The sequence below is a fragment of the Hippocampus bargibanti genome, linkage group LG06 (assembly GCF_051943395.1).
Source record: "Hippocampus bargibanti isolate YZ-2025 linkage group LG06, ASM5194339v1, whole genome shotgun sequence".
Classification (NCBI taxonomy): domain Eukaryota; kingdom Metazoa; phylum Chordata; class Actinopteri; order Syngnathiformes; family Syngnathidae; genus Hippocampus; species Hippocampus bargibanti.
The window spans coordinates 553,320-570,854 of NC_142739.1; the positions used below are offsets into that span (position 1 = coordinate 553,320).

The window sequence follows — 17,535 nt, forward strand, 5'->3', positions numbered from 1 at the left end:
GCAGACCTACATGAATAAATAAATAGTGGCCGCATATTTTTTCCTACTTTTAAAGCCGCTGTGCGGTGCTTTGGAAACTCGCTTTAACAACTTGACTTCATGCTTGTGAATATTGGAGAGACATTTAACGTTGCAAATTCTACGCAAAGTAAGAAAATAATGTAGAAATTGCAACTGGTATAGCAAAAAAACTGTAACTGCTCAAAATCAATTTGGTTTCTGCAGAGACAAGGGCAAATAATTTGAGGATAGATCAGTTGAGATTTATAGTATCACTGCAAGGTCAGACAATGGACATCAATGAAAGGGCGCGACCCAACTCAAAACCTCAATACATTAAGCATCAGATTACTACAACCTGTACCTGCATAAATTGGTGCTCCTTCTCAAATTCCACTTGATCTTGGATTATCTTTGCTAATGCTTTGCCTGCAACAAAGCAAAGCCAGATAGAACATTAGAATGCAAAATAATCAACTTAATCGTATATGACCTCTAAGAATGCATATCTTTCCCGACTGAACCAGTTCAGTTCCAAATCTCTGCTCAGGTATTCAACTGTACCAATCTTCAGGACTTTTTTCTGTCTATGATAATACATTATTTATTTTTCAGTTATATATCGTAATAAAACGGAAGGGGAACAAAGATTGTTTAAAATAGGTGAGAACGCTGTACCCTGTACTGTCTTGTCTATTCTCCTTGCAAGTAAAAAAAAAAAATCAACAAAGAGACGTCTTACCTCCTTTTTGTGAGTTTCAATTATTTTTGAACTTCAATTCGATCAAAATTTCTAGATTGTATAAAAATGCATTTCAAACGAGCCAAAGAATAGGGCAAAAAAACCCGAATACCATTTTAAATTTAAAAAGTATAATATAAAAAATATGTTAATATTACAAAAAATAAAGTGCAAAATCAAGTTCTTTGAAAAAAAAAACAACAACAACATGACTGAACGGTAGCACAACCAAGATGAATTGAATTCAGAAAGTCTTCACTCCTTGTGAAGTGTGTCAAGAATGCAATCCAGCTTGGATTGAAATACAGTGATAGCTCAGTTTATGAACTTTATTGGTTCCCAGAAAGTGTGTGTCAGGCAAAAGTTCATCTGCCAAACATTTATTTCCCATAAGAAACAATTAAAAATGAGAATAATCCATTCCCAGGTCCCCATAAAACATAATTTTCTTCTAAATAAGCCTTAAAACTACACAAAATATACCTTATTTTATGTATAATAAATGTGTGATTGTCTTGCAATTAAATAAATAAACAGTACTATACAATAAAGGCGATTTATTTATCTTTGTGATGGTCGTTGATGTAGTTGCTTCTTGATGTTATCCGAGTGAAGTTGCCTCATTCATATGGTCCCCTGCTAGCTGCTTTTCGTTAATCCAAATCAACAGAAGTTTTTCAACCTTTTCTATTGCCTGAGACAGTTGCGGAGACAACACAGAACTATTTTTTAATTATGACAAAAGTATCGTCCGCATATCTAATACAGTGTCTAGGTTTTATCCCCGGGAAGGATCTGAGGGCCTGTTTCTCCATCTCTTCCATGTACAGATTAGCCACTATGGGTGAAATTGGTGAGCCCATAGCACAACCATGAATTTGTTTATTATCCTCCCACCCAATTCCATCAAGGCATCAACGACCATCACAGATGTAAATAAAATGACTATTATATACAGTGCAGAGTATTTCTTTCATTACAATACAATCGCACATTTATTATACATAAAATATAAAGTACATTTTGTGTAGTTTTACGGCTTATTTAGTAGAAAATCGTGTTTTATTGGGACCGGGGAACAGATTATTCTCATTTTAATGGTTTCTTATGGGAAATTACTTTTTGGGATATACAGCCTTACACACTCTCTGGGAAGCAATTAAGTTGGTAAACCAAGGTATCACTGTATATCAAAAAATGACAGGAGGAGGAGGACTTGAATGAGAGAAAAAAAAGAATAATTTGGGGGATCAAATCCATCATTTCAATGTGCTACGTAACTTGCTGAATTTTGGGCATCCGCATGAAATCATAAATTTGGTTCTCTGTAGTAGTGACGCAATTCGGTCCATACCTTAAACAGTCTTTGGTACATACGGTATATATCTCTGTTCACCTGATACTTACCAGCAGAAACAAAGTCCTCAGTTTGAAGTTGGCCATTGCTCTGCGACATCTTGTCATCAACTTCCTTCTCAAAGGAGGTGCAATAAGCCAGATCTGTGACCCACTGGCCTTCTTCATTTTTGTACACCACACTATGAGGGGCACAGGCACCTAAGAAGACAACCAATGTTCACAGGAGTCTCAAAAGTATCAGGGCTACATAGCCCTCAATTTAAAATTGTAAAGGTACTTAAGTGTCGCAAACTCAATATCATTGCAAAGACTACATAAAATGACAATAAATGCTTTCTGCCCCATTCATTAACACCAACCTTGCTGAAATTCAAATCCCAAGCCGTCTGCATCGCTGCTCCATTCATGACCTTGCTCCCCCTGGAAACTCTGACAGAAGTATTTTGGCTCAAGGGAGGTAGAAAGATAATCATTCTCTTCCTCACTGGTAGCATCCAAGGCCTCAATGGCAGAATTGTTACCACATGGTCCTCCTCTTAAATCCACCGGAGGCAGGACCTGAGTTTAAATGTTTTTTTTATTTATTTTTTTAATCAATCTGACACACTTACATTTAGAAACCCGGTTCCAGTACTAATGAAAATGGTACATTTCAGGTACTCTAAAACATTGTACTTAATATTCAGTGGACACTAGTTTTTGGACATTTTTGAAGTGCGCCGAGAAAGTGTGTCAAAAATTTTGACTGGTGGTGCAGATGTAAATACAGTGAAACCTCGGTTTACGAACCCCTTGGCTTACGAACTTTTCAGTTTACGAACGTTACATTTATGAAAATTTTACCTTGGCATACAAACTATTTTTCGGGATACACACGGAGCTGACACAATGAGTGATGTGTCGTTCGCGAACGAGCCCGTTCTCCTAACAAGAAAATGGTGGCCACTGTTTTTGTCCTCTATTGCCCGCCCCCAGTTTTCGGTTAGAGCCACGTGATTGGTCAAGAACGCAAAAGTGGGGGATGGGATTACAGACAGAGAGAGAGTGAGGCCGTTCCAAAAAACAACATGGCGTCTTCGGTTAAAGCCACGTGATTGGTCAAGAGCCCAGCAGTGGGGGGGGGGGGTTAAACATTAAAGAGACAGGCAGACAGAGAGAGAGTGAGAAAACACACAGAAAAACAAGTGTGAGAGTGTGAGAATAGTGAGAAAATGGATAGAAAACAGTTAAAATATCCCATCAAATAGGCTCCACAAATAACCCGCACAAGTCATCTGTACACTTGATGCAAAAAGCTATCAACCCCGCTAAACAGATCACAATTGATGAAGAACTAGATACAATTATCACAGACAAAGCACCGACAAGGGATCATTCCTCAAGATGGTGAAAGAAGCCTATGTTCCTCATCAAGTGTTTAATGCTGAGGAAACCAGACACTCCATTCCATCAAGCCATTAACAACCATCACAAAGGTAAATAAAATGACTTTATTGTATAGTACAGTTTATTTCTTTAATCATAATACAATAGCACACTTATTATACATAAAGGTATATTTTGTGTAATTTTAAGGCTTAGAAAATTAGAAAATTATGTTTTATGGGGACCTGGGAACGGATTATTCTCATTTTTATGGTTTCTTATGGGAAATTATTTTTTGGGATACACACTTTTCACCTTACACACTCTGTCTGGGAAACAAGTTCGTAAGCCAAGGTCCCAATGTACTGTATAACTTTCAACTTGTTTTAAAATTCACTTGTTGAGTTGAGCTGGGGCATGGCAATTACCATATTTTCCGGTGTATATATATTGTTTGAAATAACGTCTGCCCGGATGCCCGAGGCGTGCACCTTTTACGTCGTGCGTACAACTTCCAGATCCTCTCTGTCCTGGTAGACCAGGACAGAGAGGATTCAAATCGAACATTTGCTTTATTCTGATTTCGAAATGATCGTTTGGTTCGAAATTTCGGAATTGCGGTTCGTATGGCAATTTTTAATTTCAGTTCATTTGGCAATTGACATGCTCGGCAGCCAATCAGAAGCCTGCATCAAATAACTCCGCGCCCGGACTTTCCCGAGCGTTATCAGGTCGTGCATTTGCATATCATTTTCAAAAGTAGACGCACAGAGAACAGAAGAAAAATGGATAAGTGGTTACGAATCAAACCCAAAACCTCGTACATTGAGAGCATTGTTGAAAAGAGGAGTTTATGTGGCTTGCAGCAGACGACGCAACGCAAATATTGCACTGTGCAACCTACCGGGAAGTGTATGGACAAAAGACAACTGGAGCAAAATCATCAGCAAAGGATATTTACGACAAATTAAGCAAGAGAGCATTTGTGGTCGGTACATCAATTACTTAATTTTAAAGTGTTGTTCTGTTTTATATTCTGATTATCAATCCTTAATACTATGCAACAATGTTTTTTTGTTTTTTTTGCGATTAGTCGTCTTATTGTGTTTCAAGTTGTGAAAAATGGGGCAGGCAACTTTATGGCCGCGCAGGCAACTTTTCAGTGTTGTCTGCCCTGGTGTCCGGTAACTTTTTGTCATGAGTTTCAGACACTGGTATAAGGCGCACCGGAGTATAACGCGCAGCCACAATGGATGGTGTATTTTTAAACTTTTTCCATAAATAAGACGGACTGGAGTATAAGGTGCACCTTTAATGAATGAAAAAAAGTTTTCCAAATATATAAATATATAAAAGTTTCCAAATATAAGGCACACCACATTATAAGGAGCTACAATAGAGCCTGGGGTTACGCACCACTTATTCTAAAGGTGAAAATGGAGTCGGTGGGTGCTGACAGTAGTTACAAGACCTGTTGTGGATCAATATTACTTCACACATAAGGCACACCTGCGTATAAGGCACAAGGTAATCTTTTGAAGAAAATTAAGGCTTTTGGGTGCGCCTTATACTTATACTAGTGCAGCGTGTTCTATACTAGTGCAGCGTGTTCTACCGGAAACAAATTCCTTGTGTGTTCTACATACTTGGCAATAAAGATGATTCTGATTCTGATTCTTATAGACCGGAAAATGCGGTAATTGAAATGTCATTATTTTGCTTTTGGGTTCTCACAAAAATAAAATAATTCCAATAGAAGATAAAACAATGAATGTAATGAACAGCAAGGTTCCCAGTTCCTGACATTTGGAAAGCGCCAAAAATGTTCCTTGTGCAACAAGCGTGTGATATGCTTATGATTTTGACTTGTCTCCAGTGTGTTTTAAACAGTTTCGTGACAACCCAGTTAGTTTACTCGAAAACTAAACACAATTTGCAAACACTGGTTTGTAAATTGTTTTCCCCAAAGTAAATAAATCATGTAAAAATAGAAGAACATTTTTGAATCTACCAGTTACCTCCATGTATATTTTTGATTCATTTTGTCCGCCAGTATGTACGTATATATTTTTATCACACCACGTCAAATTGAACCGCAGAGAGCTATGAATATCCTGTCTAACTTTAAGAGGTTCTCACTTTTTTGCTGATAAATTGTATGATCAGGTGTCAAAACCAGACCAGGTTTTTGAAAGGACCATTGACCAAAAAAATGGTCCTCTCGGCGTCATCCCCTTTGAGTGCTGTTTTCAAATATTCGTGAGGAGTGGCGCAACCCCTTTAACCACTTCTATCCGGGACTTTCTGAAAAACAAATGCAGGGATGCATCTGGGAATTTTACAAAGGAGGCCAGTTGTCTGAAAAGGGGGCCAAATTCTAACATTGATGAGGCCTGACTTAACTCCAAATAATATAGTCATACATAAAATAAACAAACCTTTTCTATTTTCTTTAGTTACTACACAATCAATCCTGTGCTGTTTTGATATTCTCCGGTATTACAGAAAAGACAAAGAACAGACTTAGCACAATATTTCTTACTGGTGTCTACTTTAACAAATGTCTTTGCTTTTAAGCTTTCCGACATCCTGCAACAGCCCTGAAATCACTCCCATTAGCCTCTAAATTTGAATCATTAACAGCAGTTTGCTGAAACAAATTGTCACTACCCTCCGTTGTTCCTTAAAAAACGAAAATATGTTTGTTTGCTGCTAGTTTTTAACATCTTTTTGAGCTTTACTCCTGTCCCATATTGCAACCATCTGTCGATGTCGTTCGATGTAAATACTGCAATGCACCATGGGTGTATGAATATTCGATTATGTCATTTGGCAGTTTCCGCCATTAAAAAGTTAAAGTTAAAATGTCTGAAGGGAAACTAACAGTTTTCAATTGCTGTTTAACTAAATTTGTTTCTTTAGCTGTTATAGCAGAAGTATGTCATATGTGGCGCAGATCATGTAGCAACATGCGGCAATCGTAATAGACGTGTGCCGGTGCAGAGGCGTTATAAAGTTGCGCCAGTGGCTGTCAAAATGTGTAAATGCCGCAAAGGGCGCGGCCCAGTTGCATCCCTGCAAATGGTATGAATCAATGTTGAAAATATTTGGACCATCTTACCTTAGAGCAATAGAAGTTGTCCTGGGTAAGTTGGGACATGGAGGACTTTGCCTTCAGGAATCTCTTTGGACCAGCATCACTTTTCACATAAACAAAGTCAGATCGCTCATTTGTTGTCATAGACTCCTTGTTTTCCATGGCATCCTGACATTCAAATTATAGAAAGTTAGTCACTATAGTTTAGGGGGTAGCGAAGAAGATAACAAGCAGGCTTCTTTATCCAATTTCGCAATACTTTTATTTATCATTAATGCCAATTGAATCAGCAGGCCATTCTATTTGAGGTACACGAGTCTACGTTTCCTGATGATATGACTTTAATGATGACAGTGTTTTCATTCATGATGATGATGTTAAGCAGCAATAAACTTTAAAATCGTCCTGATCGTCAACAAATCTCCAAATAATGTTGGAAAAAAATACATGCCTCCGGAGAAAACGCAGGCAGGCCCAGGAGAACATGCAAACTCCATTCGGGGAGGTCGGAGCCGAGATCTAACTTCGGCAGTGTGAAATCAGTGCAATAACCACCGCATCACCGGGCTGCCACACTAGTATTATTTCAGTAGAAAAAGATCTAGCATTCATACGTATTCTGTTACTCACCAGTGCCTCCTGTCTGTCCATAACCATGGTCCAGTTCACAGGAGAGAGTCCCCGATTTCCCTCCAATGAAGTTTTAGAGTTGCAGGCTTCACCGTTTCCAACAGGACCCACACGGTCACCCATCTGTGTGCACAAAAATTAAAATATAAAAAAAAATAAAAACAAGATTATTATACATAAATGAAAGTGTTCTTTCCTGAAAAACACAAATGGGAGCACCGATGGTATGAAATCTTGCTCGCCTCCACTCCTGCACCCAACCCAGAGTGGAGGCGCCACAAGCGCTGTATGACGAAACAGAAGAGGGGAAAGCGTGGAGGTATCCGCACTAGGCTCGCGGGTAGCCCCCACCGGCCAACCATTCCTACCATCACCCTGGCGAACGTGCGCTCACTGGACAATAAAATGGACTACATAAGACTTCTCCGCTCAAATTCCAAGACCGTGGGTGAGTGTTGTGCCCTTGCGTTTGAGGAAACATGGCTGACCGACAGCATACCGGACAGTGCCAACCAGCTAGCCCAGCTAACTAGTTTCAGGGCAGACAGAGCGCTCGTCGTGGGGGCGGGGGGGGACTTGCGGCGGGGGACTCTGTTTTTACATCAGTGATGCCTGGTGCTGCAACGCTGTGAGCAGTGTTTGCATACCACTGATGGAGCTTATGGTCATAAAATGTCGGCCATTCTACCTGCCGAGAACTCTGCTGAACTAGCTGAATGACTTCTTCGCCCGCTTTGAGGCAGACAACAGCAGTCCAGCACAGAAGACCCCACCACCTCCCGGCGAACAGGTGCTGACACTGTCCCAGGACAGCGTGAGGTGATCCCTCCATCACGCTGAACACACGGCCCACCCAGGGGTGTGTGCTGAGCTCCCTCCTCTTCACTCTGCTCACGCATGACTGCTCACCATCATCACCCAGCTCCACCCTCTTCATAAAATTTGCGGATGACACAACTGTGGTGGGCCTCATCAACAACGAGGAAACAGCCTACAGGGACGTGGTGCAAGGACAACAATCTCTGTCTGAATGTGGAGAAGACGAAGGAGATTGTTGTGGACTTCAGGAGAGTGCGCATGCTCCACTAACCATCGACGGTGCTGCAGTGGAGAGAATGAGCAGCACCAAATTCCTGGGAGTGCACATATCCGAAGACCTGTCCTGGAGCCACAACACGGCATCACTGGCCAAGAGATCCCACCAGCGCCTGTACTTCCTCCGCTAGCTCAAAAGAGTTGGAGCCCCGACCCCCGTCACGACCTCCTTCTACCGCGGTACCATCGAGAGCATCCTGACCAGCTGTATCACCGTGTGGTACGGCGCCTGCACCGTGTCCTGCTGTAAGACTCTGCAGCGCATCGTGAGGACAGCTGAGAAGATCATCGGTGTCTCTCCCCCCCCTCCCCCTTCAGGACATTTACAACACCCGCCTCACCCGCAGAGCCATCAGGATTGCTGGCGATCCCACTGCTGCCATCGGGTAGGATACTGCGGTGTCTCCGAGCCAAGACCAGCAGGCTCAAGGACAGTTTCTGCCACCAGGCAGTCCGGAGACTCAACTCCCTCCCAGCCCTGCCCACCCTGCCCCATCCTACTGCCACAGTCAGCGAACTCTGAGTACACGTACATGCTGTACTATCATCCTGAACTCTATTTTTTGTTCTTTCTCATTTTTTTCTGCAAGCCCTCACTTCAACCCTTTCTTGTTGTTTGTTTTTGCATTACGACATTACGTCATTTTATATACAACACTTCCTCACTTTACATATGTCACTACCTCACTTTCCAGACGACACTACCTCACTTTACATTCAGAAATTACATGTATTGTCCGTTGTCAATTGTATGTCTTTTTAGCCACGTTATAAGTGCCTTGCATGCCTTAGACGCTGGGTCCGAGAGGACATTAATTTCATCTGTGCTGTATGTCGTGCATATTAGCATATTTGACAATAAAGCTGACATTGACTGACTCAAATTATAGGTTTCATTGGTTGCATGAGCAAATTTAGAACCTGAAATGTTCCTAAATTGAGGTAATGTTTTCCAATTAAAATGATAGGAAATGCAATGAGATTCATGACAGTTCGAGCCTGAAAACAAAATTATGATTTGCCTCTCTAAGTGACTGGAATAAAACTAGATTGATGAATGATATGCAAATTTCCCCATTGTGGGACGAATAAAGGTTTTCTGATTCTGATATCCTCTATATGTTGTAAATATATATTTTAGGACATATTAAGTTAAATAAGGTGATTTCTTGTAGGAGAGAAGAGCTCTTTTACAAGTGTATCCCAGTACTTGAGTCACTGATCTATCCATCGACAGTATAGATTTATGCAAATTTTTTTTGTCGGCTCAGACTCCCCAGAAATAGTGGGGCCCACTAGATACAAATATGTTTTGTAGCAATATTCATTTTATCTTCATTAGTGTGCGTGGTATTGGAGCAATCCAATTATTAAAAGTATTTGAGCTGCAAATGAAGGTACACAAGTTACATTACTGACTTTTTAAACGGGTAACTAGTAACTGTCTCGGAATCCATTTTAACTCAATCATTGCCATTCCCGAAATAATTCGGGAATCGAAAAGCATGATGTGGAGCGCCATTCCCGAATTTGTTTGGGTTTTGCTTTTTCTTGGGTCAAGCGTTTGAAGATTCGGTCAGACCTGTGGCAATGATATTTCCTCCCACGAGGGGGCAGCATTTGCCTTTTGTACAGCCGCCCCCACTTTCATTGCAGATAACGCTACAATTAAGTAACCTCAAGATAAACTATTTTCTAATGAAAGAAGAGAGTCTAATGTTTCTCACGCTGCATCGAATGTATATGTAGTCCTAAAAATCAATATTCTGTGGGTCCTGCAACTTCAGTGAAAATGACAGAAACCCTCGCACTGGAGTGGACACATCTTTGGACATCATCTGGCAGTGAATGAGTTAAAAATAACCCTCCCAACCATGGCTGTTACAGATTGAGGCAGAATTTATACAGATATTGCTCAGAAGGACAACAATATTTGAAAGTTTTAAGTCGGTCAAATGAAATAATGCAGATTTTACAGATAAACACAGTGAACCATGGTTATTAAGTCTTGTTGCTTCTTCAAAGAGGTATCAATTAGCAACTATACACGTACCTCTGAATGTGTGTTAAAGTTGACCCTTCCATGTTCTGTGGGATTGCAAGAAGCACCATCTCCATCTTCACCAACAGCACTGCTACCGACAATGCCCAGTTCCCGCAACATGACGTAGTTGGTTGGAACGTTTGTCGTGGGAAAAGGGATCGTTGAGACTCCCCCGTCATTTCCACTCCCTTCACTCCCACTGCTCCCATCCCCACCACCTCCATCCCCTGATTTAGACAAAAACAACTACAGTCATGCAAGTCGTCTGTCCGTGCAAAGTGAATGAATTCCATATATCATATAATAAAACAAGAATGCACTGTATTAAGCAGTAGCCAAACGGTTAGGATTAGAGATGCAACAGATAATTGACAAGAGGCTCAAGACTGTGGTGTCATGCACAGGACACATTTTTTGAATATGAATGTGTCCATGAAAATAAAGACAAACCTTTCTCAACAATGTTTTCATACATTCGGTTTGATATTATGAGTGGGACCAAACACTGTCCTGCTGAGAAAAGAAAGGTCTCACTGACAGTTAGAAAAATCGTTTGATTGTAATGATTATCTCTGCGCAATAAAATATTACCAGTAAGATAAAAACACCAATCTTTTTTGGTTCAGGATTGCTTGATTATTATTGTGATTTTTTTTTTATATTCAATAAAAGCACAATTCAAATTGAATGTCTGATTTTAATAATATATTTTCATTTATTCAGACTTTGGTCATATTCAAGTTATTTCTGAGTACCAATGATTTTGTGCATGTGTAAATACAACTCGAGGTGTGTATTGTATAATCCACCAATAACACACGTTCCATTTGACGCACGCAAGTAATTTACCACGGTCCGTGTTCTTAAGACACAAATATAGAACGCAGTGAAGCGTCTTGATTGGGTACGATAATGTTAGCACATACATTACTCGGATTCAACAAATACTGCACACCAATAAAATAAAACATTGGTGTAAGATGTCAAACCTTATGTTCATAAAGAGTGACCACATCATCTCTATAGCGGGTGCCTAATTATACAACAACTAACCTGTGACAGGAGGGTTAATAACTTGTCCTTCGGCAGATCGTCTGTGTTCAATCCCAGACAAAGATGGACCGCCAGCGCCGTTTGACCACTCGTCATCCGAACTTCCCCCTTCTAAACCTGGCCTAAAACTGGGATGATTGCTTTCCCCAACCTGTAAAAGGGCACAGGCAAACACAAATATCTTAAAATCATCTCAAAATTGAGTGGCAGCCGCCTCTAGCCAATTTTGTGTCACACCCTAGCTCGAATGATTGACATCGCCCAACACAGCATAAGGGCTTCCAGATGTGCTGATTCAGGGACTACTGTCCCTCTGCAACAGCTTAATATTTTGACTGTAGTTGCAGACAGACAATGTCCCGCTCACACATATAACGAAAAACATGTTACAAACTTGAGATGTACAATAAATATCGTCATGACATCTGATTGTTTTTTTTTTCATTCTAAAAGCCAATGAAGATGTCTGCCCTGTCAAGAAAAGAAAAATGCAAACCTTTAGCCAGAAAGGAGGCCGTGGGCCTCATATGATGCAATCTGATTTCACCATCTACGTACTGTGCGTCTTTTTGCAACGCAGAGTTTTGGGGACTACTAAACCACTCGATGTGTGCAGTTTCGACATCCAGCCCATCACTATTTTCTAAAACAGGAGGTGTCATGTTTCTGCATACCCTGACAGAAGGAAAATGACACGTGTCTGCCTCACTTCTGATTTATGGCTTGATGCATGAGCCCTGTTAGCTTTGCTACCTGGTTTCAAGTCAAACACTGCAGTTTTCACGTGCGTGCGCATGTGTGTGTGTGTGTACAGACATTGGTTTATTCATTCATTTATTTGCACGCTGCACTTTGTCACCTTACAGTATTTGTGAGTGGTCTACATACATCTTTACGCAAGAGTTTGTGTACTATGATAAGGGTCTGATGACAGTTTTAATAAATGAATGCTTTAATAGTCATATTCTTACTAGAACTGTTCACTTACTGGATGTTCAATGTGAAAGAAAGTGAGTCCGGTGAATTTACAGAATATATGCACATGATGGCGCATCGTCGGGACGGCCATCCCTGCCTCAATTTGAGCCAGGACAAACCATGGTATGCAACAAAGTAGTCTGGTGTCTGTAAGGTTGTGACCGCTTTGCTCGATAAATCCTACTTCGTTTCTCACCAGTTGCCTGGAGATTCTTGGTGGTAGCTTGGTTCTAGTGGAATTGCTTGTCTGTCTGGCAGTCTCAAGCTCATCCTCTGTGTCTTCATCACTGGCAGGACAGGAGTCCATACCTGTGGCAGCAAGACGCACAACGGGCATCTGGAAGTTGTCCTGAGAAGAAGGGGGCGTGGGGGGAATATTACAAATAGACATTTTGAACCGCCAAATGCGTATTTATTTATATTAACCTCGTCACAGTCAACAATGATCAGGTGTCTGTCCTGTTCAGGTTCTGTGGAACTCAATTGGTCAGATGAGTGAGGCGGCATCTAATAAAGACAACAATTAACGCATTGTATCATCAGCGCAACTGTTGTGATCCAAGTTGTTTTGTTTCTTCCAAAGGTACTGCTTTATGTAATATATATTTTTAAATCTCATTTAGCCACCGATGTGGCTTACCCCCATTTCAGAACTACTGCAAATAGATTATCCGCACAGGATTGAGAACCAATGTTTAAATCTTACTGTTGTGGCAGGCAGCTCTTGACCCTCCACCGTACCCCTTTGCATGGCAGATGGCACCAGTTTTTTGAAGTACAGCTCCAACTCATCTTCCGGCAAATTGTTGAAATCAATGTTATCATCTGAGGTTATACAGACACGTTTTTATCAAGGGGGGATTTAGCCAAGCAGTCAGAGCAGAAATGCCTTGATGAAAAACAATAGTATGAAAGTATTTTTGCCGTACAGGGCCCACGTTGGCTGTAGGGAAGCGGAATTCAGAATATAATTAACAGCCATGATAAATACATTATGGTCCTATTTTTTTTAATTGAATTATTTATCTTGGTCACATATTTTTTGTGTGTGTGTCCCTCCACCCACACACACAGAGAGAGACAGACAAAAGCAATTCAACATGGATGTGGACCCCTGGTATGCGCCGGGTAATGCTCATGTGTACTGGTACAACTCTCAAGCGCGAGTAAACAGTTCTCATTCGTAGATCTTAGTGTTAGACGGTAGAAGCATCCCAAAATTAATTTGATATTCAGTAAAACAAAAAACAAGTGCATTAGTCATACCTGAAATATCACTGTCGATGCCGTCCATAGAGATGAGCTTTTCATTTTCCAAAAAACTGCAGTTGCTGCCACTAAAATGGTCACTGTCCACTGCTTCATTTTGCACTTTATTTTTCTCAGCAGTGGCTTGCAAGGAAGGGACCTGTTATACATGAGATTGTAAAAATTATTTTGGAAGCGTCTCCAAGCATTCACTGCACCTGCAGTTAAGCCCACTTATGTCCGAAAAGATGTGCAAAGATGGTTTAAAGTGAAATATTTAGTCGTTACATTTTTCTAATTCTATCTTGATGGGAAATTAATCGTTCCTATACAGGAAGAAAGCAATCAGTGTCTCGCCTTATTTTAGATATTTTTTTTTAAAAAAAGAATACCTTTGCGTTGGGACAATCCTCATGTCCAAACTGAGGAAACGTTAGGAGGCCTGTTGAGAGATCTGACAGAGACTGAACTCACAACACAGCATGTTCAGTCTTGTGCAAAAGATGGATGTACTCAAATCAAAGTACAAATATGATCCACTTTTGCCATTAAAAAAAGAATAGTAATGCAGATTATGAATTAGCATGCAGACAAAAGTAGATTTTTCATTAATAAGGATCAAATAGCATTGAGGAATTGAGGGACCTGTATATACGGGGATGTTCTTACCTGTGGGAAATTCCGTGTGCCTGACCTGGACTGAGCCAATCTGCGGGGGAAGACGACCCACGACAGCGTCTTGGTGTCTTGATGCACTTTCGTCCAGGTTAATCTTAACCAGCATTTTTGAGAGACGGTGTTCTGCGATGAAGTCATCCGCATTGACCCTAAATAAATAGGAACATACAAATAATTCTAGACATTTAATATAATAAGGTACACCTGACTATGAGGTCTACGACTGGCCTGATTGCCCATTTGCATAAGTACTGCCGATTGAGGGCCACTAGTATTATCCCTGCGATGTTGATAGTCTTTTTTTTAGAATTTGTCAAGTCTCCCCAATGTACTGCTCTTTACAATTTTCATTTTTACAATGTATTGAATAAACGACATTACTTTGTTTTTCATTTCTTTTGGATGCACTCATTTTTGCCTTAAAGTGTTTATCGGTTTGAAATAAGTAGGAATTTTGTGGAGGCCCGGGGCGTACAACTTTTACGTCGGGCATACAACTTTCAAAACGTCTCGGCCCGGGTGGCCGACAAGAAGCATCTTGGATAAGAAGCGAAACGTCCGACACCATCAAAGAAGTACAGATGACGGCTGTAGAAACATTTTCATCTATAATAAAGTACAGTATATATAAACTGACTGCAGAAACTAAAGCGTCTTTGATACAGCCAATGAAGCAACAAACTGAATATGACAGTGCTGAGTCGTAAAAGTGATGCTAATAAGAAGAATATTTTCACATGAGGATAAGAGGTCCAGAAATGGAATAGATAGATTATCTAACTCAAGTGCTCAAACCAGAGTGGCTGTTGCAACAAATGCAACAAATCAGTCTGCTGGTGGATGTCAGACAAAAAGTCACGTAGTAAATCAACACAATTACTGCTTGTGTTTCAAAGAACGAAGATATCAGAGTGACTGTTCAATAAAAACGGCATTGCGTCCTTCAGTTATTTTTTGGGAAGGTGCCGCCTTGCTCAAACGTCCCTCAACAGGAGGAATCACTTCAAAAACTAGTTGTAATTTCTTTTGCATATTACGTACGTAGAAACATGACGCTGGTGTGCCAAAGCAAAAGCAACCCCTTTCAGAAGTGTTTTCAACTCAGTATTCAGACAGTATTTTACTCACGTGTCATCTTTGAAACTGAGGGCAAATTTGGGCTGCTTGTCTACACATGACTGCAAGTTTGCCTGCTGTAGCTCACTTTCCTCAAGGTATGAAGAAGCAGCTACGCACTCTCTGTAAAAGGTGAGAATACATTAACCCCATTAAAATTAGTATTCCGTTTAAAAAGAGCGACTCGTTCAACTCAAACGGACAACTAAACCGAGTAGTTAAATATAGTTCATTCCAACATATTCCAAAAAGACCCCATTGCAGCAGCAATAGGTAAAAAAAAACACCTCTGTCATGGAGGATAGGACACACCCAACTTAACATATCAAAGTGATGACACGCCTGCTTGACCATCACTGGCCGCAGATGATCACAACACATTGCTTGTCCAATCAATGATGCGGGAAATTTACTGATTTACTTTTTAAAAATTTGTCCCAAAAGAAGGGTTCAATGAATGTGCCTTTGAACTGGTTGGGTTCGGTGCCCCAAGCAAGGTCAAGAAGCACCGCACTAGATGGTTACATCTATCCTAACAAGAGGTATTCTCCCACCTGTTCTCAGACTGAGGTCTAATTTTAGCCACCGTCGAAGCAGCCACGGGCAGTCCAGGATCGGATCCCAGTGTTAAATTTGCCAGGGTAGCGCGGCCAACGGTGCTGTCCAGAGTTTTGCTGAGGAAACTGGGGAAGGCTTCATCTTCTAACTTGTAAAAACTCTCTGCCATTTATTGTACAATCAGGGTCGCGGCCCAGTTTTGCTTGAGGACAGCTCAAACCGGGACCATCTGGAATACCTAGAAAACATTAGGGATGGAAGGTTAACTTTTAATAGGCTTTCAATTCACTGTGCAAAGTAGCGAAGAGGATGTAATTGTAGTAAAGGCGTCAAAGAAGCAATGTCCTGACTCGACATGAACTTACAAAACAGTTAATAGCTCAAACACGATGAGCAAACCGTAAATACAGTGCATATTTGCATAGCTCAAGAGGGGCGATGTCCCCAAACTTAACAATCAACTAGCAAATCGGTCACTGGGCTAACTCGGAACGCTAGCTCGTGGCTAAAAACAAACGGGGTTGTTAAACTCGCGAACCATTTCTCAAAGCGCGCTTACTTGCGTTCATTATTCAGAACGTGACCCACGTACTACTTCCAGTGAGAATGTTAAACTGAACCGTTTCCCCCTCAAGATGAAATCCTGACGTTACAGTGTAAACTCTCGAAAATGGAGTCTCGGCGTAACTCGGTCGCGTTCAAATGCGTGTGAAAAGAGCGCCGGTTGACCTGAATTTGCTGTTTGGATACTCGAGCAGAGTGAGCGCGAGTGAGTAACGAACTTTGCAAGCAAGCAAGCAAGCAAGCACTTGAGGCTTCGTCAAAGTCACTTTTGCCAAACGTCGCGGTTGGACGAAGACAAAAAAAAAAACAACCAAGTCGGAAAGCAGAACGTCAAGTCGAACTCTGCAGGAAGCCCGCCACAACGTCATTCCCAGCAGGGCGGGACTTAAGTTTTCATCATCGTTTGATTGGATAATCAACCGAAAGATCCTATCGACAATTGGACAAAGTATGTGCCGCTTACAGGAGACGCGAAACGTTTTGTCCCGCCGATGCAAATCGTTCAACAATCTTCCGTCGGCTGCTCGACATTATCCTAGCGATATACACGCGATACGGTTACTGGCACGATCCCGTTATGTTCAGCAAATCTTTTACCGCGCATTATACTCCGAAGCAGATATTATTATGACGTCACTTATCGACTAAACAGCTGGGCCGGCAATGAAAACTCGTCGAGACGGGTGTTCGCGACACACTTTCTGTGCGTGTAATCCGTGATTGCCGGGCCGGAATGAAATAATAGATTTGCCCTTTTCGAAGATACGCATTACAATCCTTTTCAAGCAAATTGATCTGCATCGCGCTTCCGTCTGTTGCGTCCGAAGTTTGCTGCATGATGCTGTCCTTTCCACGTTTCAATTTCAATACTGAATAATTCCATATCTACTTGGTCACTTGCCTTCCTTGGGAAACGTTTTAGATGACCGACTACTGTATGTATTCCATTCTTCGGTACTCATGGTTGAATACCGGGAAATGGTGTTGCTAAGCAACAATGCCATTTAG

At 41.1% G+C, this 17,535-nt stretch overlaps 1 protein-coding gene across 5 annotated transcripts in view; it reads right to left on the bottom strand.

Moving 5' to 3' along the window:
- Nucleotides 1-16,873, bottom strand: part of cep192 (centrosomal protein 192) — a 40,229-nt gene extending 23,356 nt beyond the window's left edge. For 2 of the 5 annotated variants that reach the window (XM_088998156.1, XM_088998159.1), the window contains exons 1-16: nucleotides 16,693-16,872; nucleotides 15,960-16,201; nucleotides 15,418-15,528; nucleotides 14,281-14,438; nucleotides 14,004-14,065; nucleotides 13,630-13,771; nucleotides 13,070-13,188; nucleotides 12,790-12,870; nucleotides 12,560-12,712; nucleotides 11,386-11,536; nucleotides 10,342-10,559; nucleotides 7,194-7,316; nucleotides 6,588-6,731; nucleotides 2,461-2,659; nucleotides 2,150-2,299; nucleotides 365-429 (exon numbers count right to left, since the gene is read on the bottom strand). In XM_088998156.1, the coding sequence (XP_088854282.1) occupies nucleotides 365-429; nucleotides 2,150-2,299; nucleotides 2,461-2,659; nucleotides 6,588-6,731; nucleotides 7,194-7,316; nucleotides 10,342-10,559; nucleotides 11,386-11,536; nucleotides 12,560-12,712; nucleotides 12,790-12,870; nucleotides 13,070-13,188; nucleotides 13,630-13,771; nucleotides 14,004-14,065; nucleotides 14,281-14,438; nucleotides 15,418-15,528; nucleotides 15,960-16,132 (2,049 nt within the window). In that variant the 5' untranslated portion in view covers nucleotides 16,133-16,201; nucleotides 16,693-16,872. Of the gene's footprint in view, nucleotides 1-364; nucleotides 430-2,149; nucleotides 2,300-2,460; nucleotides 2,660-6,587; nucleotides 6,732-7,193; nucleotides 7,317-10,341; nucleotides 10,560-11,385; nucleotides 11,537-12,559; nucleotides 12,713-12,789; nucleotides 12,871-13,069; nucleotides 13,189-13,629; nucleotides 13,772-14,003; nucleotides 14,066-14,280; nucleotides 14,439-15,417; nucleotides 15,529-15,959; nucleotides 16,202-16,522; nucleotides 16,660-16,692 lie in introns of those variants that run through there. The other 3 variants (XM_088998158.1, XM_088998157.1, XM_088998161.1) reach the window with 3 other exon arrangements.
- Between the last annotated feature and the right edge of the window lie 662 nt (nucleotides 16,874-17,535).